The sequence below is a fragment of the Euleptes europaea genome, chromosome 18 (genome assembly GCF_029931775.1).
Source record: "Euleptes europaea isolate rEulEur1 chromosome 18, rEulEur1.hap1, whole genome shotgun sequence".
Taxonomy (NCBI): Eukaryota; Metazoa; Chordata; class Lepidosauria; order Squamata; family Sphaerodactylidae; genus Euleptes; species Euleptes europaea.
In genome coordinates this window covers 42,380,138-42,407,925 of record NC_079329.1, presented here as the reverse complement: position 1 = coordinate 42,407,925, position 27,788 = coordinate 42,380,138, and the positions used below count along the sequence as shown (strand labels likewise).

Genomic DNA, 27,788 nt, shown 5'->3' with positions numbered 1-27,788 from the left:
GAAAATTTATGGAAAAGAGAGTTTAAATTCACAATTACGAATGAAATTAGGGAAAACTTATATAAAATGTTTTATAGATGGTATATAACACCGATGATGATAGCTAAATTGAAGAAAGGGGAGACGGATTTATGTTGGAAATGTGGAAAGGAAAGAGGTACCTTTATGCATGCATGGTGGACTTGTAAAAAAATTAAAAAATTTTGGAAAAAAGTTGTTAGGGAAACTAACAACTTGATTAATACTACAGTGAAAAGAAAACCGGCATTTTGTTTAATGGGAATCCCACAAGGAAATTTGAATAATAATGATAGAATTATATGTCAATATAGTTTTGCTGCTGCAAGAATTGTAATTGCAAAAATTTGGAAGCAAGTGAATAAACCTCTAATAATTGATTGGAGAGAGAAATTATGGACATATATGAGGATGGCCAAATTAACGGAATTCCTTCATGGAAAGGATATGGAAGAATTTAAAAACATGTGGAAAAAGGCCGCCTCATATTGGGATAAACTGGCAAAAACGGATTTTATTAAATTATTTAGTGAGTTATAGAAAATAGCAATTTTAAAATATTTTTATATTTTATAGTAATAAATAAGTTTGAAACTGTCATAGCACTTCTTCGGAAGTCAGGTGAAGGGTCACAAAAGGTGGTGGGTGGTGGGAAAAGGGGTATCTTAATAGAGTTAATAGTGATATTTTGAATTGTATTACTGAATAGATATGGATACTCCTGTTTTTTTCTCATTGTTACTTTGGTTATTATTATAATTATTATTTTTGTTGTTGTAATTTTTATTTTTTTATTTTTTTATGTTGTTAAAAATTAATAAAAATTTATAAAAAAAAAAGAAAGGTCACACACCATATTTAATCTTTGTAGTGAGCTGAAGACCAGTTGTAGTGAAATGTAATCTTAATTAAGGGGTTGGAACAGGGGGTGAGCAACTAAACAGGAAACAGGAAGTTAAAAGGAGACCCGGGGGAGAAAGAGAAGCAGGCAGTAGGGAGGAACTGTTGACCTTTTCTTTGTGTTATAGAAGTTCAATAAATAGCTTGTTGTACCAATATCCGAAGTCCCTGGCATTAATAAGACACCAGTGATTCAGTAAAGTGGTTGAGTTTTTTATCTGTGTTATAGTCTGATCATTATCTGCTCGAGGACCATTTAATCATCAACCCCCATCCTAGGACAGTGGGCCAGTAGAGGCTTGTGGGTCCAGTTGGTTTCCAGGATGCCCGGGGCTGCTGGTGGTGGTGGTGGTGGTGGGGAGAACCTCAGTGGCCACTCTGCTGATATTTTGGTAGGGGCCTGGAATGCCAGCCTATTAGGGGTAGAGTAGTTCCTAGGCACAGTCTTTAGCTCTTGAATAAGGCCTCATTCCCCTGGTTCATGAGGGAGTTGTGAGATATGAAAGAGTGTAAGCTCTTGACCCATCGAACCAGAAATCACCACAGAGACAATCAGATTCCAAGCAGATGGCTTTACTGGTCAAATAGGCAATACAGTGCTTTGAAGGCAAGATGACAGCTATGAGTTGTCTTGCCCGTTATTTGGAAATATAAGGCAGAGAAACGGCGGGAGATTGCAAAGCATAAACAGAGCATTATTTCCCAGGAGTGGCGTTCCCAGGCTTTGGTATGTGTAGCCGTCCTTGAGTCTGGACGGTTCAGCAGAGGAACGAAAGGAAACATCTAAACCGAGATAACAGCCTGACATTCTGCTCCCCTTAAGACCCCCTCCCATCCGGCAAGGGGGCTGGTCTGTCCGGGTAGGTATTGTGAAAGGCATTGACGAGTTTGGGGGCGGAGACATCCCGTGCGCAAACCCATTCGTCATAGGCAGGGGGGAAGTGTTTCCAGCGGATCAGGTATTGCAAGGCCCCATGGTGTATGCGGGAATCCAGGATTTTGGAGACTTCGAAATGTTCTTCCCCCCCCACCATTATGGGCTGTTCAGGAGGCGGCTCCGGGTGCCATTGCGGGGAAGCAACATGGGGCTTTAGAAGGCTGATATGGAAAACGGGGTGCACACGCCTCAGAGTTTTGGGGAGAGACAGTTCCACCGTGATAGGATTTATGATGCGGATGATGGGAAATGGGCCAATGTATTTAGCATTGAGCTCATGGCACGGACGGGTGGAGCGCAGGTTCTTGGTGGAAAGGTATACCAAGTTACCCACTTGCAGGTCCCCACCAGGGGAACGATGCTTGTCAGCCTGCGCCTTGTATTTGCGCTTGGCTCGGTCTAGGTTGCTAACCAGCCAGGGCCATGTTGTACGGAGGGTGTGTGCCCAAGAGGCAATGTTGGCATCCCCCTCCCCCTCTAAACCTTCTATTGGGGTGATAGGACCGAAGTCCTGTCCATACACCGCATAAAACGGGCTGAAACCTGTGGACTGATGTACAGCATTATTGTAGGCATATTCTGCAAAAGGCAACAGTTCCACCCAGTCATCTTGGTGGTAATTGACATAACAGCGCAAATAACATTCAAGTACAGCATTGACACGTTCGGTTTGACCATCCGTTTGGGGATGGTATGCACTAGACAACCCCTGCTCCACCCCCACCAATTTGAGAAAAGCTTTCCAAAACTTAGCAACGAAACTACTTCCGCGGTCGCAGATTATCTTGCGCGGAAACGAATGTAGTCTAAAGACATGTGACACGAAGAGGCGGGCCAACTTCTGAGCGGAGGGGATCCCCGCACATGGAACCAAATGTATTTGCTTAGAAAATAAGTCAGTAATAACCCATAACACAGTTTTTCCCCCGCTGAGAGGGAGATCCGTCATAAAATCCATAGCAATCACTTCCCAGGGTTTGCTGGGTATTTCAAGTGGTTGCAGTAGTCCTGGGGGCTTGCCTTGAGATCGTTTGACTGTGGCGCAAACAAGACAGCTGCGAATAAAAGAGTCAATGTCAGAACGCATTCCCCCCCACCAAAATTGTCTGCGCAACAGGTGAAGGGTCTTTAAGAACCCAAAGTGTCCAGCTGTTTTTACTCCATGAGCCAAGTGTAAGACGTCTTTTCGGAGCGCTTTGGGCACATATAATTTCGAGTCTTTGTACCAAGAGCCTCCTTGTTCGATTACACCAGGAGGCAGGGTTTGATCAGAGCGTTCCATAAGGCATTGTTCCCGAAGGTAATTTAAGAAAGATTCGGAGACGGGAACCCCCCCTTGTTTACGGTGGTAGTAGGAGCAGTTATGGGGGTTGACGAGGGGGAAGCGCTTACGTGCGGCGGTGTGCAGACTGCAGGCGGCTGGGCGGCCGGTTGGGTTGGAGGAGCTGGAGCGCCGGCTATCGTGTGTTTCCGTTGTGGGGGCAGCTGGGCGGCCGGTAGGGCTGGAGGAGCTTGCGCACCGGCTACCGTGTGCTTCCGCTGGGGCAGCGTCTGGGATCGAGTTTGTACAGCCAGTACGGGCAGGGCTTCTCTTTGAGCGGGCGTAAATAAAGAGTTTGTTGGCCGATCGAGTTTCGCCGGGTATTGAGGCAACCGGGAGAGAGCATCTGCGTACTCTTTGAGCACACATTGTAGAGCTGGAATAATCCATTTTTTTTTGTGTAGCTCTTAATAATTTCCTCCTGACTGAACACAGAGCAGCTTCATGTGTCCATACGTCTTGTGTTAGTTGAATATCCTCATAACATTCTGAAGGTGGCATGACCGTGTAATGCGTGGCTGGCCTGAAAGGCATCTGAAGTCTCCCTCTCTGTTTCTGCAGGGTCAAGGAGCTCTATCAGAGAGGCTGCGCAGCTTTAGCATGCAAGACCTCACCGCCCTCCGAGGAGAGAGCAGCAGCACCGCCATCCCGCCTCCTCCTGCCCAGACCTCTTCTGTGCGAAAAAACAGCAAGCAGAGCCAGCCCAAAACATCCAGAACTGCACCAGAAAGTCCTGGATGTTCAGGTCAGTGTGAGAATTATTGTCAAAATCTGAGCAATTACTTTTTTTCCTTGTCTGCAGATATGCAAACAGAGTAATTGCTGAGCATAAGAACAGTAAATGATGCCATGATAAAGTTTCTGCAAATTAAATATTCACATTACATGACTTCTTTTTTGCACTATATTTTTGAATGATTTTTTTTTAGTCCATAGGTCATTATGTACACCTTCCTGCAAATCTGCCATTTCTGATTGTATTACTCTTTGCTCCGGATTTTTAATCCAGTCCACAATCCAAACCAGGCCAGTAGCTTGGTAATATAATTTAATATTTGGTGCTGCTAGTCCTCCTCTTTTTTTCTCATTTGTTTGGTGAGAGCCTTGCAAATCTGATAAGGAGGGCTTTAAACTAAACCCTATGGGGGAACACGACAAAATCTCAAAGCCTAATATGATGCCAATAACTTGAGATGAGAACACTAAAGATTTGTGGGGAGTGGCACATATGTGAGGAAACATTAACTTGTGGGTAAGTACGGAAACGAGATCCTCATGTGCAGAGTATGGGAAACAAGCAGGAGGAACTTGAAATCCTAATGCAGGAAGGGGACTATGACCTAATAGGCATTACTGCAACTTGGTGGGACGACACTCACCATTGGACTATTAGGATTGAGGGGTACAACTTATTTAAAAGGGACAGACAGATAAGGAAGGCCGGAGGAGTAGCATTTTATGAAAAGGAGGTATATGCTTGTGAGGAAATACATGAATCTGGGCATGGAAGTTCAGTCGAAAGTCTTTGGATAAAAATAAAAGGAGTAAGACATAATAGTGATATTGGTGATACATCTCACCAAACCAGGCAGAGAACTTGGATGGGACACTCCTAGACCAGATCACAAAGTTCTCAAAGAGATGGGACACAATAGTCATGGGAGATTTCAATTACCTGGATATGTGTTAGAAGTCCAACTCTGCTAAAAGTGAAAGGTCAAATAAATTCTTGACTTGTCTTGCTGACAACTTCATTTTCCAGAAAGTGGAGAGGGAAACAAGGGAGTCTGCTATCTTGGACTAGATTCTCACCAACAGGAAAGAACTGGTTGACAAGGTGAAAGTAGTGGGCACCCTGGGTAGTAGTGGCCATGTAATTTTGGAATTTACAGTCTTGGGCAAGGGAAAAGCTGTACATAGTCAGACATATAGGTTGAAGTTTAGGAAAGCAAATTTTAACAAACTTAAAGTTATGCTGGGTAGACTCATATAGTCAGAAATACTTAAGAAGAAGGGAGTTCAAGAGGGTGGGAGTTTCTTAAAAGCAAAATATTGAAGGCACAATCACAAATGATTCTTATGAGAAGGAAAAATGGGAGGAAGCTAAAGAAGTCAGGTGGCTCCATAAACAGCTTTCTAAAGATTTGAAATATAAAAAAAGACTCATTTAGGAAATGGAAGAAGGGCCTTATAACCAAGGATGAATATAAACAAATAACCAGGGCTTGTAGGGAGAGTGTTAGAAAAGCTAAAGCTCAGTGTTAGTAAAGCTCAAGCTCAGTATGAGCTTAGGCTAGCGAGAGATGCTAAATACAACAAAAAAGGGTTATTTTGTTATGTTCAAAAAAAAAGAGCAAGGACATCGTAGGCCCATTGCAGGGACAAGAACGGGAAATTGTAACAGGTGATGAAGAGAGGGCAGAATTGCTCAAGTCCTGCTTTTCCTCAGTCTTCTCTTGTGAGGGAAACGGTGCTCAACATGACAAAAAACAGAACACATAATGAGGGAAGGGAGTTGCGGCCTAGGATCAGCATAGGGGTAGTACAGAAACACCTAGATTCTTTAAACAAAACAAAGTCATCAAGGCCAGATGAATTGCATCCAAGGGTACTGAAAGAACTCGCAGATATAATTTCTGACCCTCTGACCATTATTTTTGAGGATTCTCGGAGAGCAGGTGTGGTGCCAGAAGATTGGAGGTGGGCAAATGTTGTCCCCATCTTCAAGAAGGGGAAAAAGGAAGATCTGTAACTACCAACCAGTCAGCTTGACGTCCATACCTAAAAATCTTTTAGAACAAATCATCAGTCAGTCAGTCCTGGAGTATTTAGAAAGGATGGCTGTGATTATGAAGAGCCAGCACAGGTTTCTCAAGAACAAGTCATTTTATCTCCTTTTTTGAGAAAGTTACTAACTTGCTGGATCAGGGGAATGCTGTAGACATAGTTTATCTTAATTTCAGTAAGGCTTTTGATAAGGTTCCACATAGTATTCTAGTTGACAAATTGGTAAATGTGCTTTGGATCCTATTATGTTCAGGTGGATCTTTAACTGGTTGCCAGATCGCACCCTAAGAGTGCTTGTTAATGGTTCCTCATCCACTTGGAGAGGAGTGACAAGAGGAATGCCTCAGGGATCTGTCCTGGGCCCTGTGTTGTTTAAAATCTTTATAAATGATTTGGATGAAGGAACAGAGGAGATGCTTATTAAATTTGCAGATAATACTACCGTATATACTCGGGTATAAGCCGACCCGAGTATAAGCCGACCCCCCCAAACTTGAGGCCAGAAAAGGGAATTTCTTATTGACCCGCATATAAGCCGAGGGTCAATAAGAAATTCCCTTTTCTGGTAAAGCTGCGCTCTAAAATGGCGGCCGCCATTTTAGAGCGCAGGGAAGATCTTGCCCCTGCCCCAGGTCGCCCTCCCACCGGCCTCCCGGGACCTCCCAACCCACCCCAACCCACCCCGACCCCAGTGCCATTCAAGGGGGGGAGGGGGAAGAGCCCCTGAACCCCCTACTCACCAGGAGAAGCGGCGGCAGGAAGCAGCGGCGCAGCCTTCCCGGCCCTGCAGGAGGCCGCTGCCGGCCGGAAGAACCCTCGCGGGCCCGGCGGGGATGGCGGCGCGGCCTTGCCGGCCCTGCAGGAGGCCCCTGCCGGCCGGAGGAACCCTCGCGGGCCCGGCGGCGGGGGGGGGGGGCGGCGGCGAGGCCTGCCTGCTCCCAGGCAGGCCCCACTGGCCGCTCCCAGGCCGCAGGAAGGTGAGCGGGGAGGCGGCGGGGGCGGCGGCGAAGCCTGCCTGGGAGCAGGCAGGCCCCGCAGGCCGCTCCCAGGCGAGCGGGCCGGCGGCGGGGGGGCGGCGGGGGCGGCGGCGAGGCCTGCTTGCTCCCAGGCAGGCCCCGCTGGCCGCTCCCAGGCCGCGGGAAGGCGAGCGGGGAGGCGGCGGGGGCGGCGGCGAGGCCTGCCTGGGAGCAGGCAGGCCCCGCTGGCCGCTCCCAGGAGAGCGGGCCGGCGGGGGGGGGGCGGGGGGGGGCGGGTAGCGGCGGCGAGGCCTGCCTGGGAGCAGGCAGGCCCCGCTGGCCGCTCCCAGGAGAAGGGCCGGCGGCGGGGGGGCGGGGGGGGGCGGCGGGGGCGGCGGCGAGGCCTGCCTGCTCCCAGGCAGGCCCCGCTGGCCGCTCCCAGGCCGCGGGAAGGCGAGCGGGGAGGCGGCGGGGGCGGCGGCGAGGCCTGCCTGGGAGCAGGCAGGCCCCGCTGGCCGCTCCCAGGAGAGCGGGCCGGCGGTGCGGGGGGGGGCGGGTAGCGGCGGCGAGGCCTGCCTGGGAGCAGGCAGGCCCCGCTGGCCGCTCCCAGGAGAAGGGCCGGCGGCGGGGGGGCGGGGGGGGCGGCGGGGGCGGCGGCGAGGCCTGCCTGCTCCCAGGCAGGCCCCGCTGGCCGCTCCCAGGCCGCGGGAAGGCGAGCGGGGAGGCGGCGGGGGCGGCGGCGAGGCCTGCCTGGGAGCAGGCAGGCCCCGCTGGCCGCTCCCAGGAGAGCGGGCCGGCGGTGCGGGGGGGGGCGGGTAGCGGCGGCGAGGCCTGCCTGGGAGCAGGCAGGCCCCGCTGGCCGCTCCCAGGAGAAGGGCCGGCGGCGGGGGGGGGGGGGCGGCGGCGAGGCCTGCCTGGGAGCAGGCAGGCCCCGCTGGCCGCTCCCAGGAGAGCGGGCCGGCGGCGGGCGGGGGCGGCGGGGGCGGCAGCGAGGCCTGCCTGCTTCCAGGCAGGCCCCGCTGGCCGCGGGAAGGCGAGCGGGGAGGCGGCAGGGGCGGCGGGGGCGGCGGCGAGGCCTGCCTAGGAGCAGGCAGGCCCCGCTGGCCGCTCCCAGGAGAGCGGGCCGGCGGCAGGCGGGGGCGGCGGCGAGGCCTGCCTGCTCCCAGGCAGGCCCCACTGGCCGCTCCCAGGCCGCGGGAACGCGAGTGGGCCGACAGCGAAGGATGGCGGCAATGGTAGGTTTTCCTCCTCCCTCCTCCCTCCTCACCCCTCCCCTACCCTACCGTATTGACCCGCGTATAAGCCGAGTTGGCTTTTTTCAGCCCTTTTTTTGGGCTGAAAAACTCGGCTTATACTCGAGTATATACGGTATATTGGAAGTGGTAACAAATATGGTAGAAGACAGAGCCAAGATACAGAGTGATCTTGACAAGCTGGAAAACTGGGCTAAAACTCATTAAATGAATTTCAATGGAGATAAATGTAAAGTTCTGCATTAAGGTAGGAAAAATCAAATGCATAATTATAGGATGGGGGAGACTTGTCTTGGCAGTAGTATGTGTGAAAAGGATCTAGGGATCTTAGTAGACCATACATTGAACATGAGTCAGCAGTGTGATGCGGTTGTTAAAGAGGCAAATGCGAACTTGGTCGGTATCAACAGAAGTCGTGTCCAGATCATGCAAAGTGATGGTATTGCTTTACTCTGCTCTGGTTAGACTTCACCTAGAGTACTGTGTTCAGTTTTGGGCACCGCAACTCAAGAAGGATGTAGATAAGCTGGAATGTGTCCAGAGGAGGGCAACAAAGATGGTGAGAGATCTGGAGACCAAGTCCTATGAGGAAAGGTTGAAGATTCTCGGGATGTTGGGTGATATGATAACCGTCTTGAAATACTTGAAGGGTTGTTATATAGAGGATGGTGTGGAGTTTTTTCTGTTGCCCAGAATGTTGGACCGGAACCAGTGGGTTGAAATTAAATCAAAAGAATTTTTGGCTAAACATTAGAAAAAACTTTCTGACAGCAATTCGTCAGGGGATCAGGCTTCCTCAGGAGGTAGTGGGCTCTCCTTCATTGAAGGTTTTTAAGTAGAAGCTAGATGGCCATCTGTCAGCAAATGCTGATTCTGTGAGCTTAGGCAGATGATGAGAGGGAGGACAGGAAGAGTTGCGTCAGTGTTTGCCTCTTGTGACCCTTTCTTACATGCCCAGGGAAATGTAAATTGCCACTTTGGGGTCAGGAAGGAATTTTCCTCCAGGACAGTTTGGCCAGGGACCCTGGAGGGTTTTTTTTTTTTTTTTTTTGGCCATCTTCTGAGCATGGAGATGGGTTCCTGCATTGTGCAGGAGGTTGTACTAGATGACTGTGGAGGTCTCTTCCAACACTATTTTTCTATGATACCTCTTTCTGAGTCAGCACTTGCAGTTACCAGAAGAAGGCAATAGCAGCATTTGGACACATAGTGGAAAATTCCACTTCACCTATCCTTTTCTCTCTGTCCACTTCTAATTTCTCATGAGCTCTTGCTGGGAGTCCATATTTTCCTTCACAGGTATATAAATAATTTAAATAAATAAATAGTCTGGCAACAGCTGCAAAGCCGAGCTGGAATGCTGTGTTGCTTAAGGGTCTAAGCAGAATGGAGACCTGATCCTCTGCTTTTTGGTGCTCGGACTGGGAACAGGTTCTGGCCCCACAAAGGAGCAGCCGTGGGATAGGCAGTAGAAATGCTGCTGCTGCTTGGATTTTATGAGGCTAAGGAACACTTGGTTACCTTTCTTTGGACAAAGAACATTTTGTTCATGGAGGTGATTATTTCTTCCTTTGGAAAATAATACATATCAATTTATGTAGGAGCCAAGAGGTGGTGGGCTCTTCTTCCCTGGAGGTTTTTAAGCAGAAGCTAGATGGCCATCAGAGCAATGTTGGTTCTGTGAACTTAGGCAGCTCATGAGAGGGAGTGCAGGAAGGGTTGTGTCAGTGTTTGACTGTCATGGTCCTTTCTTACAGGCCCAGGGAAATGCCGATCGCCACTTCAGGATCAGGAAGCAATTTCTTTCCAGGCCAGATTGGCCAGGGATCCTAGAGGTTTCCCCCCATCTTCTGGGCATGGAGTTGGGGGTCACTGGGGGTGTGGCAGTTGTGAATTTCCTGCACTGTGCAGGGGGTTGGACTAGATGACCTTGGTGGTCCCTTCCAACTCTAATGTCAAAAGCAGTTTAAAACCAACAGGATAATTCCCTTGGTGTCCCAGCCCAATAAGCACACCAAGGCAGGAAAAGGTTTAAAAGATTGATTATTCAGATGAATAACAGGCTCTAGTTCAAAGGCAGAAGCAGCTACTTTTAATCCAGCATAAGATTATATACTTGCCAAGATGTCAACCATTACAAACATCATTTTCTTCCCACCTTATACATGCAAGGCCCTCTTAAGCCCACAGCACGTTCCCTTCAGACGTTGCATGTTTAGAAAATGGAGGCGGTTTTCTCTTTTAGGGTGGGGCGATTTACTCTTCTAATGAAGCAACACCTCTGCAGTTTGGCCTTGGCCAAACTAACTACCTCAATACAGGCCAGTGGAACAGTTGATGCTTAGAGCAAAGCATGGGGGAAACTACAGATACATCGCTCCTTCTTATCTCTTGTCTTCTACAGCCGCTTCTTAAGCTTGGGAATCTGAAGCTTCTTTCCTCTACTTCCGAAGGCTGTTCTCATTATTTCCATTAACCCTTAGCTTGAGCCCTCAACTCTATGATTCTGTGGTTCTGAATGCACCAGCAAAGGAAGGCAAAGGGTCAGTGGTAACCTCAGGAAGAAGCTGCCCTGTTCAGCAAGGAAAACCTGGGGAGTTGCCGTGGTTGCTTGCCGGCCTCAACTCCCCAAAGGGTGGTTGTTACTTGCGGCTGTGCCTACTCATGGTCAGCAGGGCTGAGGGTTCTGCCCTCAGGTGGGCTGGATAGAAGCTTCCAGGCACCACTGGACTTTGCCGCTCTGGCTGCCCCTCCAGCGGCAGCAGCCACTAACTGTGGGGTCTGTGGTGGAGGTGGATGAAGAGGGAAAGCATGGAAGATGGGGAGATGAGGAGGAAGCCAGTCTTGAGTGAGGGGAAGGGGTGAAGAATGAGAAATAAAGAAACAACACATGGGGGCAGGATGCTTGTGGGGGGGAGAGAATGAGGATGGATGCCACCTTAGTGTAGTGCAATAGAGACTTGGGCTAGAACTAGGGGAACTGGGTTCCCCTCCTCAGCCTGGCATGGTGCTCACTTGGTGACCTTAGGCTCATCACTCTCACTCTCTCTCAGCTTGACCCCTTGTGGTGAGGATTCAATGGAGGAGGGAGAACCACGGAGGAAAGGAAAAAATATAACGGAGAAATATGTACAAATACCTGGAAATCTTTGTTAGACATCTAAGAACTTAATTGGGGGGGATAAAAAGCTTACACCTATGACGGTAAGGGTCTTTTGCTATGGCCACAAGAATATCAAGTGGAGAATAAGAATCAGGGGCAGGGGGTGCATTCTGTGCGCTGCTTTAGCCAGTCAGGTGGCCAGAGGGAGCACTAGTCATGGACGGCCATCTTGCCAACCTCTTCCTTGGTGGGGGGGATGAAAATAGCACAGTATGATAAGCTCTTAATATGTGATTCCTCTTTCAGTGTGTTCATGTTGTTTGGAATGCCGAATCGTTCCAGGTGAGTACTGGATTCCCTTTCTGAAATCCACATTTCCTTCCTGAGCACAGGCATGGCCCCCTGAACTTCATGTTTGCTGAGCAGTAGCTAGGATTTGTAGCACTGAGGAGCAATTTTGACATTTTTCCACTGCTGGGAGCTATGCAGACCTGCACTATGGAGTGTTTGGGGGTAAGGATGGCACAGTACAGAGGGTTTGCCGTTAGGACTTTTAACACTGAATTTGCTTAGATTTCTGTTTCTGTTGAATTGAAGCAATGGGATTACTTGTGTTAGCAGTTGCCAGCCCTGCCAGCGCTTCTGTACACTGCACTTAGCAGTAGATGACTTGCCCTGTGGTGTTGGACAAGGGTCCATTTTGTCTCCTCTGCTTTTTAATCTTTATTTAAAGCCCTTGGAAAAGATAATTTGTGGTTTTGGAGTTGGGTGTCATCAATATGTTTTTGTCACCCAGCTGTGTATTTCTTTGTCCAGACCGTTGGGAGATGCAGTAGAGGTCTTGAGCCAGGCCTGGCTGCTGTGGTGAAATGGCTCAAAGACCAAGTTGAAATTGATTCCTGAGAAGATGGAGGGTGTGTGCTGGTTGGGAAAGATAAGGTCCTAGAGAGTACTGTGCTTTCCACATTTAATGGGGTTGACCCTCACTGACTCCATTAAGGCATTACATTTCCTCCTTCCATTATACATATTTGGAAATTTACTCATACCTGGTATGAAAGAGATATCCCAAGGGAGAGAGACCTTCAGTTGTGCACGAACAGGAGTGCAAGAACATGCCATCCCTCCAAAAGGGGGTGGGGGAAATCCAGCTCATTTCCTCATGTTTATTAATTGAAACATACACAAAATTTAATACTGCCTGTTGTCAAGCATTACAGCTGAACTAAAGGGGGGGGGGAGTGGCCAGATGGCCCAAAATTTCTTTCTAGCGTGAAAGCAGCCAGGTGACAAATATAACTGGAGGAGTCCAAGAATTGTGGGTCAGTAAAACAGGGAGCATAGTGCTAACTTAGAGGGAAAAGGTGGGAGCAAATCTGTGCTAATAAAAGTCAAATACAGCCACCTGGCAGAGGCCAGAAATATAGGTGCTCATCAAGGTATGCCAAGTAAAAAATCAGGAGCTGGGGAGAGGAAATTGGTGAAATGAATAAGAATATTTTGCAGACTTCTTTGCACTACAGTATTCTCTTCCATGACTTTGATTACCATGCGTGTCAATTTCATTCAACTCCATTAAGAGCCTCAGGGTTCATCGACGGGGCTTCTGTGCAGTCCCACATTGGGACTGCGCATGCGCAGGCTGGCCACAGAGAAAGAGAACTGAGGGAGGAGCGCTCCCTCCCCCCTCACCATGTGACCGTTTGGGCGGGAAGGTTGCATTGGCGAGGGGAGAGGGAGTGCTCCTTGGGATCCAATCTATCTAGAAGCTAGAAATCTTTCTCTGTGGCCGGCCTGCGCATGCGCAGTCCCAATGTGTGCCTGCACAGAAGACCACTAGATGAACAACAGTTACAGGTAAGTGCAACTTTGTTTTATACTGAATCCAGCATTATTGCTGAGGAAGCAAGTTAATTCAGCTGTGAAAAAATGATTTCTGAAACATATCAGGAGCTGCTGATGGCTCAAAGAGCAAGTACTGAAATTTAATGACAGATTGATATGTAATAGATTTTAGGCTTGGGAGCCCCAATTCTAAACGTAGAGTGGAGGAGGAGATACATCGCAGAATACCCAGGAAGTTTCTAAATTAATTTGAAGAATATCAAGATGTTCTATATGGCCAGTGTACCAAACTGGAGCAGCATATCTAACAATCGAATGTATGGTTGCTCTATAGGATAATAAGGGCTGGTACAAATTGCCCTTCTTTGCAAAAATGTATAATTTTAAGGAAGATAAAGGAGGAATTTGACTTTCGCATTAACATGCATTAACATGAATTTAACTTTTGCATTAATATGCAAGTCCCAAGAAAGATTGTGCGTAAACATGACCCTGAGGTACTTAAAATTTCTTACTGTTTCTATAGAATTGCCACACCGGGATAAGAAACACAACCTTTTAAGTTTAGATTTAGTGAAGATTAAAACCATAGTTTTATCAAAATTTACTTCTAAATATTTTAGTGCAATAATTTTAAAACTCATTTTCACTATACCTGGGAGTGTACGGGCTAACAATACTAGATGGTCTACATATGCTAAGTATGGTATTGGCTGGGTACTTAGCCGAGGAGAACAGGATCTACAATCCTGGCTAGGTAGAAAGTCATTTATGTATAAATTGAATAGATGTGGGGCCAGGATGCAGATGCCTTACACCTCTTCTTACCTTGATTGGGTTCGAGAGGGTAGAGCTACCTGGTATACGAATCTCTGTGGCCACCTGCACTAATAGGTTAGACAAAAGACTTTCCCTTCCAATAGAGTGATTGAAAGCTGCAACAAATAGTATTCAGAAAGCAAGCTATAAACAATACAAAACAAGATCTTAAATGAGGATTGGTCTGTAGTATTTAAGGATAGAAATGGTAAATGTTCACACTGCTTCTTCCAGATACCCTTTAATGATACTTTTTCCTTGCCAGATTGGTTAGAAATTCATAAATTTAGATGAGCTTTCTTATTGGCAAGGTGTAATGCCTTAGACTCAGCCAAGACTCAAGGGAGATAAAATAACATTATTGCAGAAGACCGCAAATGCCCATTTTGTCCAGATCAAGTAGACTCCCTAGCTCACATTGTTTTAGCATGTTCACAGAATAATACTGCACAAAATAAATATATTACTCCCTGGTTAAAACAGCTAATGACACTTTCTGAGAAGCGGAAACTGTGTTATCTGCTGTCAAGTAGATCAGTGAATTGTGTGAGAAATGTGGACACTTTTCTCTCTATAGTGTCAAGAAAAAATAATTTTCATCTCCCCCCCTTTTAAGTTTGAAATGGTGGATGAATAACCAATGGCTGTTATATCTAGGGAAAGGAAAAATGATTTCTTCCATCCTCCTTTAGTCCAGTGACAACTAACTACCTCGGCCTGGCTGCTCTGGCTTTGTGGATTGATACCATAGTAACCTTGAGGCTAGACTATTGTAGCACACTGTACATGTGTCTGCTCTTGAAGATAACTCAAACATTTCAGCTGGTACAGAATACCTCAGCTCAATGACTTTCAGGAGCTAGGCGGAGTGTGCATATTATACCCATTCTGCAGTCCGCTGGTTACCAGTTAGTTTCCAAGTTCAGTTTAAGGTACAAAGTCCTTCATGGCCCTGGGCCCACAGATCTGCAGGCCTGCCTTGCCCCACCACAACAGCAGCACTCATCTGAGCACCAGGAGCAGTCCTGTGTGGTTGCTCCCCTTCTGTGGCGTGGCCTGCCTGAGGAGGTCAGGAAGGTTTCCACAATCTGATCATTCTGCAGAACATGTGAAGCAAAATTTTAAACTTTTAAGTTGCATGGTAGTTTTGCTGTCTAGGTCTCTCGAGCATCATCTTATTGCACATCTTGGTGACAGCCCAGGGCTAAAACAATAATTTTAATAACAATAATTTAAAAATTTTCTTTCCTGACGTTTCGCCAGCAACTGTGGCAGGCATCTTCAGAGTAGTAACACTGAAGGACAGTGTCTTTCCAGTGTTACTCCTCTGAAGATGTCTGCCACAGTTGCTGGCGAAACGTCAGGAAAGAAAATTCCAAGACCACGGTTACACAGCCCGGATAACCTACAAGAACCAATGAACTCTGACCGTGAAAGCCTTCGACAATAATAATTTAAAAGTTTTAAACTAGATTGTTAAATTACTATTGATCAACCACTAATGATCAGCCTCTCCCAAAGATCACAGAAATAATGTTGCTTTATTGCCAGATGCTCTTTGTTAACTGTTTATTATTTCTTTCCTTTTGTCTGTAAATGTTTTGGGACACTGATGTAAGTGTTACAGATTTGCATGACTACCCTTTTTGAGTAATTTAGTTTTAAAATTCATTCTCACACTTAACAATTTAACAACGTCCAGGCTGTTCTGCATTTGGAGTGCCTTGGGAGTGCTTGGCCTGATACTGCCGGTCTAGATTTTACTGTGCTTAACAGGTAAATCCCCTAATGGGTGAACTTCCTTGACTAATCAGTGATTGAAGCAGGTAGTAGTATTTGCTGGCTTCTTTATTAATAAAGTGGTGGTATTGAGAGACACGTGGCTTGCCTAGTTCTGCTCTAGTCAAGGTGTACGTAATGGCTGCTTAAGATGCATGAAGCACTAAAGTTCTGTATAGCATCTATCACCTGTGCTGACCTATTAAAGTATGTTCTAGTTCTGCCTATATTTATATGTAAGTAAATCATGGAAGAGAAAACATGAGTTTTGGGGATAGCTTTGCCCCATAGAAATAAAAAATGTTGTACACACTGTTTATTTACTTGATCCAGATGCATTGTGGTCTTACTGCTCTTTAACATGAATTTAGGAGTAGGAATTGATGACACTGATTTCAAGCGTTGCCAGCCAAAAGCTTCTGGGAAGCTGTTGGATGGAATGGGAAGGCCTTCCCTTGGTGCATGTTCCTCATCAGCTGGTGTCAAGAGGTACAGATTTTCTGCTAAGGATGCTGAAATCCCCCCCCCCCATCACTTTTGGGATGTGACCTATCTGCTCCTGGAATTGTTCCAACAATCTTCCATTAAATATCAAGGAACTTCCAGGAGCAGAACTCTAGGGAAAGGACAGAATAGCCCTGCCCTCCTCTCCTTTCCCCTCCTTTTATTGAGCTTTCCCCCTCTGTGTCTGCACAAACTGTGGGCACGGGAGCGTGTGTGTAATTTTAAGTAGTATGGATGCATACTGCCACAATCCAGGATTCAGGTAGAGCTAAGAAAGTCTTCCCAGGGCTATAGTGAGAATTCCTGGTATTTGCACTGGGCAGAGACTGTGAAAATAATTTTTAGGATCAATTTCAGTTATGCTGGGCCCCCTAGAAAAGCACACCTACAGATTTAGAAGGTTTTAGGTATGCATGTATGTAGGTGCTGTCAAGTCACAACTGACATATGGAGACACAAGCAAGGGGTTTTCAAGGCAAACTAGTAGCAGTGGTGGTTTGGCCACGGCCTTTCTCTGCAGTCTTCCTTGGTGGACCACCATCCAAGTACCAACCCTGATTAGCATCCAAGAGCTAACATGATCACTAACATGATCACACTATAACACACCATTCCACGTCCACAGGTGTTAAGTATGGTCCCAAAATATGATTTTTGTAATGTTGCACTGGAGAACCACTTCGATCACAGGAAGGAAGCCTGTGGGATCCCACGGTGGCCAGGGCCAGCACCTGGCCAGTCCTCAGCCAAGGCACCTGCAGCAAAGTCAGGGACTTCCCTGATGTTGCCGGAGCCAAGTGGGATCCACTCACCACCCTCATACCTTGGGCAGCCCCGTCAACTTGGCTAGAACTCCCAGGAGGGGACCCAGAGCAGCAGATAGCTGTAGCAGCCAGACACAGGCCTCGCCACCTCGCTCCTGGGCCCCATCAGGCACCACTTGGCCAGATCATCCCCTGGTGTCAGGACAGCCAAGGGGATGGTGGGGAAGATCAAGGCTGCAAGCCCAGAGGCAGCCAGCAGAAGCCCACCTTGTCTCTCTCTCTCTCTCCTAGCATTTCTTTAGCAGAGGGGAGGTCTCGGGCTGCCAGGTGGGCCCTCCATGCCTCAGCCTGAGCCCTCTGCCTCCTCTGCTTCTGGGGGGGTTACGGGAGCCCAAGGTGGGCCTGGTCATGGGTGGCTCCATGCTGGGACCTCCAGGCCTCAGGGGGCAGCGGCAGGGGCGCCTCAGGGTCCCTTTGGGGAGGCCTTGTAAAATCTGTCTTTCTGGAAGGGCCTGCCAAGGTGAGGCCTGGGGGCAGGTTGCCTTCCTCTGAGGACTCCTCATCCCATGCAGGACAGAGGGCCTGGCTGAAGGCCAGCGAGAGACGGGGAGGGCCGGCAAGGATGGGGCAGGCGGCCAGGGGTAGTGGCGCTCTAAGGCCTGTCCCAGGTAACGGCACGTGCCATGGGAGCAGGTCCAGGGGCGGGGACTGGGGGTGACAGGCGAGGGGCAAGCATAAACGGAACTCTACAACCAGGCCCGGGAGGAGAGAGGGAGACGGTGCTGCCCAGGTGAGGGCCGCCTTCCAGGAAAGAAAGGGCGAAGTTGGGTGGGGGACACAGCCCTTCCACCCTTGCTATTTTGAGGCGTGGGGAGACCCTGGGGAGTGAAAGCAGCATGGCAGCTGAGGGTCAGGGGCTGAGCCAAGAAGGGAGGGGCCTCACATGGCATTTCCTTCTCCAGAGATCCCTGAACCACAGAAATATCCATCCAGGATCCTTCACAAATATGAGGGAGAAAAAACACCCAAGGTGAAAAACCCCATTGCATGATTCATTGGAAGTCCTGTTGGTTGGGTTTCCATACCCACCAGAGAGGAGCTACACATTCAGTCACTGGATCCAGTCTAATAGGACTTTGTAATCATCCCTAGGTTCTATTTAACTGTCATGTATCAACAACTATAATTGCAATTGGATCCCTCTCCCATGACTCCCATGTAAGCCAGTTGCCACCACTGTGTTCTGTGGCCATGAAGCTGTATGTTATTTATACATTGTGGAAATAAATACTTTCTTTTATTTTGAATTGTTACCAATAAATTTATTTGGGTGACTCCCAAGTTCCAGTGTCTACCTCTTCAAAAGTTGGGGTCCAGTCCCTTGATCACGTTGACAGTCCCTTTGTAAACATTTTTCCCCAGCTCTACGATATAGAGTATTGTAAGTTTAGCCTGGAGAGGAGATAACTGAGAAGGTACTATGATAAGCATCTTCAAGTACTTGAAGGGCTGTCGTATAGAGTATGGTGCTGAGTTGTTTTCTGTTGTCCCAGAAGGTCGGACCAGAACCAACGGGTTGAAATGAAATCAGAAGAGTTTTTAGCTAAAAGTTAGGGAAGAACTTTTTGACAGAGCGGTTCATCAGTGGAACAGGCTTCCTAGGGAGGTGGTGGGCTCTCCTTCTTTAGAGGTTTTTAAGCAGAGGCTAGATGGCTATCTCAGTAATGCTGAATCTGTGAAAGGCAAATCATAAGAGGGAGGGCAGGAAGGGCTGTGTCCGTGTTTGGCTCTCGTGGCCCTTTCTTACATGCCCAGGGTAGTGTCGATCACCACTTTGGGGTCAGGAAGCAATTTTCCTCCAGGCCAGATTGGCCAGGGATCCTGGAGGGTGTTTCCCCCCAACCTCTGGGGTCACTGGGGTGAGTGGGGGACGGGGACGGCGGTAGCTGTGAAATTCCTGCTTTGTGCAGGGGGTTGGGCTAGATCACCTTGGTGGTCCTCTATGATTCTACTAACAAGCCTGACCATGCTTAACCTCTGAGATCAGATATGATTGGACATGTTCAGGGTAGTAATGTTGGGACCAGTCTTCTTGAAGCTCAGTCCCTTGGAAATGCAGCCCCAAGTGGGTGTACCTAGCTGGGGGGGGGGTGGTGCTACCTGGCAATTTCCCACCTGACAGGGCAGGATGCAGCCCTGGGACCAGCTGGGTGAAGCAGGGTGAGGCCAGGAGCAGAAGGAGCAGCCAGGGCAGCTCTAGCAACAGGGCAGGTCAGAAGGCAAGGAGGTAGCGGGTGAGCTCGGGCAAAGGAGCAATGGCTCTCTGAGCCCAGGTGGTTGAAGCCAGAGGGTGGCTGTGGAGACTGGGAGCTGGCAAAGGCACAGGGAACAGAAAAGAGGGAGGGTGGAGCTTCACACCAGAGCCATCTTTGGAGTTGGGACTATAAGTAGTCAGGGAGAAGAAAGGCCTGGAGCCTGGCTAGAAGGAGAATGCTCATGCGCAGAAAGGCAAGCCGGCCAGGCAGGAGGAGGAGGAAAGGGGGGAGGAAGTAGGAGAGGCCAGCGAGAGAGAAGAGTTGCTTCAGGGAGGCCCCTCGGCCAAGAGACTGGTTGCAGGATTGCGACTCCTCTCCTTTGCAGTGTGTTGCAAGTACCTGAGGTGGCTGAAGATAACCACACCTTCAGGTACCTGGTCTGATCAACTAGAAATAAAAGCCACTTATACATGGTAACAGTGATGAGGCTGTTGCTGTCAAGACCCCACGGACCCCAGGTCTGAAGTTCCCTTGCCCCCAGAGTATCACACAAGCATTCAAACCTTACCAGTTTACAGTCCTCCATCAAACAGTAAACCGCATGCAAGCACGCGCTTTCTGTGTTTGGTAAGTTCTTCAGACACACCCTTCTTCAGGAGGACTAATGGGTTAGGTGTATGGAAAAGCACTGCCACCAAAGCCTTCCTGCAATGCCACTCGGTCTCCTCCCACCCAGAAATCAAGTTGATTGGGGCAGGCAGCCAGAGAGGCCCTAATGCTCCAAAGGTCAGGGCCCAGGGCCCAGGACAGGAGCCGTGGTCAAGAACTTCTGCCCCTAGGAAGGCGCAGAAGAGGCCCCAACAACCTCTCCTTGCATCTGCAGTCAGGCACTCCAGAAACCACGGCAGGCACCTTTGTGGGGACGAGCTGGGATAGGACAAGTCAAAGCATGCATCTTAAGAAATCTCAACATTACTGATGACAAATAGCAGAATTGCCTGAGGCAACAGCAACCAGGAACGCCAGTTAATCCCCCCCCGCCCGCAAAAGGCAACCAGAAATAACCCCTTTAAGTGACTGGTGGGTGAATTTATTTGAAGAGACAGTCCCTCTTCCATGGCCTAAAAGGTGTAAGAACAGACATCTGAGTCAGACCCTTCTTCTGAGCCTCTTATGTATATACATAGAATCATAGAGTTGGAAGCTACCACAAGGGTCATCTAGTCCAACCCCTTGTACAATGCAGGAAATTCACAACTACCTCCCCACCAACCCCCAGTGACCCCTACTTCATGCCTTTTTGATGCATTTTGATTCAGCTGAGCTGAGCTGGGGACTACAGGCAGGGGTGAGTTTAAACTTTGCCTTTTTTAAAACGCTGGGAAGCCTAACTAAACTGAGGATTTAATTGAGGTTTGCTGGGAGAGGGTTGTGATTGTTGTGCCAGTGGGTGAATAAGGTTGATTGCTGCCTGAAAGCTTGATTGTTTCCTTGTTAAGTGGGGTTGTTGTGATTGGAGATTGTGTCTGAGAGGTGGGGGCTGTGAGCATTTAAATTCCAAGGCTCCTGCTCGCCAGAGGCTTTTGCCCTGTGGCTCTTAGCCTGTGGATCGTGACTGGGGATCTGTAGGTGAGTATAAAATCTTTTTATCTTGGCAGAGTAACTCTCTCCATCCAGTTGGAGTACCGAGGAACTTGAATATCTATGTGAATTAGCAGCAGATAGCTGCAGGGCAAGGAATTTCGGCACTCAGTTCTTATTTGGTACAGGAAGAGTGCAAGAGAGTAAAGGGCAAGGTTACAACACCAAAGAATAATATAATAATACATTAATTAATAAAATTCCAGTTATGAAGGTAGAAAGCCAGCAGGGGTCGGGGGGCTATCCAGTGTGCTGCATGGAATGTCACATGTATGATTATCTGCCTGCTGGACAGACGTCGTGGGTGTGTGCTCGGTGCAGGGAGCTCCTGGCTCTCAGGAAGCGAGTTCACTTCCTTGAGGCCAAGGTAGCTCAACTGGAGGAGCTGAGGCAGGCTGAGAGAAAGGTGACTAAGGACTCCGGGGTGAAATAGTCACATCTCAGTCCCAAGGTGACTGCAACTTGCCAGTCACGGAAGATGGAGCCTTTGGGCAAGGAGGCCAAGAGCTCCAGGTGGTGTCTATGACATGGGAAGCTGATGCGCTGACTTCTGCAATGAGCTCCCCAGAATGAGGGACAATTGAGGGGGGCTGGGAGGGCATGCTCTGGTTTAACTGGTGGCGGAGTGACCACCACATTTGGTTTGGGTCGGGATGCTGCAGTACAGGTTCAGAAGTGAAAAGCTGCTTGAGGGTTGCAAAAGCAGTTTGACATTGATCAGTCCAATGCACCTTGGCGGTGGGCAACGTAGCAGAGACCCCTTTACCCTTAGTTTTAAGAAGGTCGGTGATTGGCAGTGCCACTTGAGCAAAGTTGGGAATGAAACCGTGGTAGAAATTGGCAAAGCATAGAAACTGTTGCACTTGTTTGCGGGTGGAGGGAGGAGCCCAATCAAGTACCGATTGTACTTTAGCAGGGTCCATGCTGAGGCCCTGATGGGAAATTATGTATCCCAAAAAAGTTAATTGTTCTTGGTGGAACTTGCACTTAGACAACTTTGCATAGAGCTGATTATTACGTAGACGTTGCAACACTTCTCTGACCAGAGTAATATGTTCATCCATGGATTTAGAGTAAATAAGTGATGTGGTAAACAAGGGTTCGTGGGGGGAGAGAGAGACCTGAGATCGTTATTTCAAGAAAACAGTTTATTTGCAGCTGCTGACTCAGAGGCCCTAATGGGCAGAAATCTCTGAGCCCTGATTGTACTGAGGGAGAGATATTTATCCAAATTCAAGATATGACAACCCATCAACATTCAGGGTAGGCTGATAGCACTACAGACATAGAGGCGGCGCAGTACAGTTCAGTTCTATCCAGTTTCTCCTATCATTGTTTATAGTTCACTCTGACTCTCCATGACTCTTAACCCACTTCCTTAGCACACAGACATACAGAGATATTCTGCCCAGCAACAAGCTATTTTCTGGCTGCCCTAATACATTTACAGAAAGGAAAAGAGATTATTATCAATTGCTAAATCAGTGGATCTTCCATAGTCAGGGGAAGTCTACCTTGCTGTCTCATAAAAGGATATCATCAAGATAAACCACCACACCCCGATATAATAAATCATGGAGGATCTCGTTAATGAGTTGCATGAAGACCCCCGGGGCCCCTTTTAACCCGAAAGGCATCACTAGAAATACATACATTCCGAAGCAGCTAGAGAAGGCTGTGAGGGGTTCGTCCCCGTCACGAATCCGGACCTGGTAATAAGCCTCAACCAAGTCCAATTTGGTGAAAATGCGCTCCTCGTAATTGTCCCAAGGTGTCTGAGATCAACGGTATGGGGTAGGCGTTGGTTTGGGTAACTGCGTTGAGTTTTCGGAAGTCAATACACAAACGCAAGTCACCCTCCTTCTTACGGACAAAGAAAGCGGGCTGAGTTGGGGGCGGTTGACGGTCGAATGAACCCTCGAGCAAGATTTTTATCCAAAAAGTCTCGCAACACAGCACGTTCGGAAACGCTCATAGGGTAAATCTTGCTTTTAGCCAATGTGCAGTCTGTCACTACTTCAATTGCACAGTCCGTGGTACGGTGGGGGGGGGGAAGGCATCGCATTCTTTTACATCAAAAACGTCTTTAAAGTCTCGGTATACCTCGGGTAATGGGGTCGGCAATAAAGCATCGGAGGTTAAGGCTGGGGCGGGTGGAAGTACAACCGCGACCTCACGCCGGTGCTGTTCACATTTAGGGTTGGTAGACGTAATTGTGTCAGCCTCCCAGTCTACGGAGGGACTGTGGCCTTTGAGCCAATTAATCCCCAAAACGACTTCGTATTGGATAGGAGCTATCCACGGTCGACTGGCCCCCCTCTAAAATGGCTACCGTCCATTTGAGCGAATTGGATGGGAGCTGGTAGATCTTCGGACTTGACTTGTAGGGCTGCAAACGTGGCCTCATTGATTAAAGTGCGTCCGCAGCCGGAGTCTATGAGTGCCTTGACATGTAATTGGGGGCCCTTTTTATAGTGTTGTAACACTATGTCCACATAAACAGTGTTTTCAACTTCACTCACCATGACAGGAGCCTTGGGTTTTGCAGGGGATTCTGCAGGGGTCTGTGGGGACGCTCCACTCACCACAGACCGTACCCGTTTTTTGACAGGTCAAGAGGGGATTCCAGATTTAGGGCTGGGGAATTCCATTGATTATCCTTGTCGGAAGAAGGAGAGCTGTCCCCCACTGGGGCACTTGTAATCCGGGACCCTACGGGGTCGATTGGTGCAGGAAGGTTAGACGATTCTCCGACGTGAAGTGCAGAGGGTGTGGGTCGTCCTGGTGCTGCGCTGCAGGTGGCCGCGGTGCCTCTGCGTTGAGGTCATCCCCGAGCCCGAGGCGGTACGCTTGGTCGAGTGGGTTCTGGACTTTGAGGGCAAGCCGCTGCAAAGTGACCCATTCCACCGCAAACGAGACAGGCCCCTCTCTGGAATCGAGACTCGCGGTCCAGAGGGAGTCGGGTTGGTCTCGTGAGTTGGGAGTCGAAGATTTGGTGGGCTGCTTTTGTCCGCCCTTCTCCTTGGTTCTATTTCGGACTAGCGAAATGAATCGCCGGCGGCTTTCAACTTCCTCGGCCAGTAAAATCCAATCTTCAAGGGTATCTGGGTCGCCTCGCATATAAGACCAGTTCAAAATGTCTGAAAGTTATTTCAGTCCCCATGAAGTCTCTCAGGGGCTTCCTTTCTGTGAGTCTAGGCGATGACAATGAAGGTCACCAATGTAACTGAAACCGAGGAGAGGCATTTGGAGATGGGAGCAGAGGAGGCGTGTGGGTCTCTTCCAGCCTCATGCAGGTTGCCAGAGCAGGGCCCAAGCCCCAAAGACACAAGCTCTTTCCAAATCTGGAGTAAGGTCAAAAGGGTAAATCTTGGCAACCAGCCATGTTGTAGTCTCAAAGGAGTTAAAATATTATATTTGTGCTTCTCTTTGGGTTAATCGTTGTGGTCTCAGAGGGCAAATAGGGTGGGGGGAGAAGCAGCCTTTTCCCTTGGCACCATCAGTTCAGCATCTCAGAGCTGAGGAGCCCACACTGGACAAGACAGCTGTTGAACAACAAGGGACAGAGGATTAGTTAGTTGCTCCTGGGTGGGGGTATTTGAGTAGTGGCAGCAAGGGTTAGTGATCAGAGGCAGCAGTCTCAGGCAACACCCCACCCACTGTGAACCACCACTGTGGAGAACAAAGCCTCTACATCTGTGGTAGCTTGGATGATGTTCTCTGGGGGACCATCAGTTGACCTCAGGACATCCGAATCCTCCTGCAGATAACTGAGGCTGCTGGTGTCAGCTCAATAAACCATACTCCATCTCATTGTCTCACGTTGGCTAAAAAGGATTCAGTCTGGCCATCTCTGCTGTCTCTATGATTCTGCTTTGATTCACAAACAAGTAAAAGGAGGCATCTAGTTCCATACACAATATTAGTGCCATAGTTGCATTAAAGGTCCTTCTTATTGGAGGCTGGTTTCTAACTCCCTTTAGATTATTAACCCCTGAAAGATGCATGGGCAGTGCATGGACTTGGGCGATGGAAAGTGGCCAGTAAACTAACACCCCCTTTGCCACCTCTGACCCCTTTCCATGCCCTGTTTCTTTTCAACATTTAGATTGTGAAATGGCCTTTGTAAGTGGTTGAACTAGAGGGTGAGGCAGAGAGTGGAGTGGTAGCTGAGGAAAGCAGCGAACCAGCTAAAGTCGTGTTCTCGTGTGATGAAAACTCTTTCGAATGTGCATCCAAGACTAAAAGACCTAAAAAGGATGAAATCATTGAGGTATTTTCAAGTTGCAAATGGGCTACCAACTCACAAACCTGACTTTCTGACCTGCTGGTTTTCCTTTTGCAATGGAGAGGCTGCTGAGGGCGGACCTCGACTCAACAAATGTATGGCTGGATCTGGGTCGGCCAAAGGACTTCCCTCCAGAAATGTGGAATGAAACCCTCTGCTTGAAATATGGGAGTAGGATACCCTTCTATTTCAGTGTTATGTAAAAGGAATATCTGTGTATGTTTGTGTATGTCTGTGTATGTCATTGTATGTCATTGTTGTGAACCAATTGGCAATTGACTTGTCTTTAATCAACCATTTAGACCCAACCAGAGACTTCCCTGCATCTAGGATTAATATGATAGGCAGGGCAAAGATCAAGCATACAGGTAGCTTCTCCAAGACCCCTAACAAAACCCTCTGGTTGCAACAACTGAAACTCATCCCATGAACCTTGACTAGCTGGTGTGTTTGGGAGCATCCCGTCTTTGCACGGCATCCAACAGGGAGACCAAGTGGGGTTTTCTTTACAAAGCATTTAGCAAATGAGTCACAAGAGCCCGCCAGGGGTACACGATGGGGAAGGAATTTCTCTTGGCCGTTATCTCCACCACCTGTGGGTTCAGAACACCATGGCCTAAACCACCATCTGCCAAGGGGAAATAGGCGGCAGGGCGGGCTTAATGCCTGATGTGCCCTGTATGCCCAGCACCAGGCACCCTTGGAATTGGCACTCTGCTGGAGAAAGTACGTGCTGAAGGAGGGTGGCATCCCATGGCATGGTTGCAGCCCCTCTCGCCCTGCTAGGCTGGTGCCACATGGCCATTGCAGTGGAGGCCATTGAGAAAGGGCCATCGTCTCATCATGGCCCACCCAGTCTCCCTGAGAGCCAGCGTGGTGTAGTGGGTTAAGAGCGGTGGTTTGGAGTGGTGGACTCTGATGTGGTGAACTGGATTTGTTTCCCCACTCCTCCACTTGAAGCCAGCTGGGTGACCTTGGGTTAGTCACAGGTCTCTTAGAGCTCTCTCAGCCCCACCTAGCTCACAGGGTATCTGTTGTGGGGAGGGGAAGGGAAGGTGATTGTAAGCCGGTTTGAGTCTCCCTTAAGTGGTAGAGAAAGTCAGCATGTAAAAAACAACTCTTCTTCTTCTGATAGGCTTCAGTACAGCTCTGTCATCCAGGATTAAATGGTGGTGGTTCTTACACCATCAGGACATGCTGTGCCATTGCTCAGAGCCGGGAGGTGCACTCAAAAAACAGCTCTCATCCTGAATCTTTGGTTGAACCTTCTTAGCATTCAGCAACAGAACGTAATGGCCTGAGGAGTTTCCTAGTTGGGAGGGGTATTGAAAAGGGGAACCGTTGCTAGTTGTCGTTGATCACTTTCCCACTGCCCTGCCTTCCCCTCTCCTGATCCCCATGACTTGCCCGTCTCCCTGCCATGAACATTATTTGCATTGCTCTTCTCATTCCTCCCAAGGACCATTCTGTAAGTCCCGATACTCACCATCTGATCAATGCAAGATCAATAATGAAACAGAGCCAACCATATAGGTAGATATTAATAAATAAAGCTATACAAAATTCCTTTCTCAGAGTCACCAGCTAACGGCAGCCCCTCGTCTGCCCCTCCCCTCCCTTTCCCTCCTCTGTTCAGTAATGGAGTCAAAGCCAGTTCTCATCCCAGCCCCAGAAGAGCTTATCCAAAGGCAGGCTGGCCATTGATGGATCTTGGCTGGGCTTTTCTATTGGCCGAGGATCGGTTGTGCAGGGCTCCCACCATCACTTCCCACGCAGAGGAGGCCCAGCTCTGTCCGGCACAAGAACCCACCCTGAAGCTGGACTCCTGGGTGCCTTCGGGCTTTTCTCGGTGCAAACAGTGGTGTCTGGTGTCAACTGCAAGGACTGCTTTTGCCCCAGTAGAGTCCTCAGAAACTTGGAGCTGCCTCACATTATTTTAGAGTTGAAGACCTCAGACTAGTTTTCTGCTTGCTCTTTGCTCTGAAGTGGGTTCTATGAAAAGTAATCTACACAAAAGTGCAGCAGCACTAAAAAAGGGGGGAATTACCCACTGCCAATGAAAAATATATTAAAAACCTGTTTTGAAAACATGCAACCACATTGGAAAGCATGTACAATTACATAAAAGAAATGTATATATTAAGGGCAGGGAAATCCAATGTATTTTTCAAAATATATTTTAAAAATATATTTTTCATTGGTAGTGGGTAGTTTTTCCCCCTTTGGTGCTGCTGCACTTTTTGTAGGTTGAGGGATTGCCTTTTTCTTTATCTTTTATGAAAAGTTAAGTCTTCACTTTTCAGCAGTACTATGTATTCCTGTTTTTATTTCTGACAGGCACCACCCAGAAGCATTAGACCTCGCTTCCGGAAGAAAAGTACCTCACCATTTACCACTGAAACCCTGTGATGAGCAAGCAGCATCAACAGAATGTCTCTCCTCTGCCTTAAAGGTCTATCTAAGAACACCGAAAGACCAGTGGGGAGGAGGCAGGTGGATGTTCAGTGGTGCAGCCCCGGAGACTTTTCCTTGGCTTTTCTCGCTTCCCTTCTGCTCTCAAGCGCCATCAGCGAATGCTGTATGACACGGCCAGAGCAGCTGAGCAGGCAGCAGCCATC

General features: G+C 48.5%; 1 protein-coding gene across 2 annotated transcripts in view; it reads left to right on the top strand.

The window, feature by feature from the left end:
* REEP1 (receptor accessory protein 1) overlaps positions 1–27,587 on the top strand; it is a 57,342-nt gene extending 29,755 nt beyond the window's left edge. The window contains exons 6-9 of one of the 2 annotated variants that reach the window (XM_056863476.1): positions 3,738–3,921; positions 11,582–11,617; positions 25,013–25,155; positions 27,508–27,579. In XM_056863476.1, coding sequence (XP_056719454.1) covers positions 3,738–3,921; positions 11,582–11,617; positions 25,013–25,155; positions 27,508–27,579 — 435 coding nt within the window. Of the gene's footprint in view, positions 1–3,737; positions 3,922–11,581; positions 11,618–25,012; positions 25,156–27,507 lie in introns of both variants that reach the window. The other variant, XM_056863474.1, reaches the window with a different exon arrangement.
* The last annotated feature ends 201 nt before the right edge of the window (positions 27,588–27,788 follow it).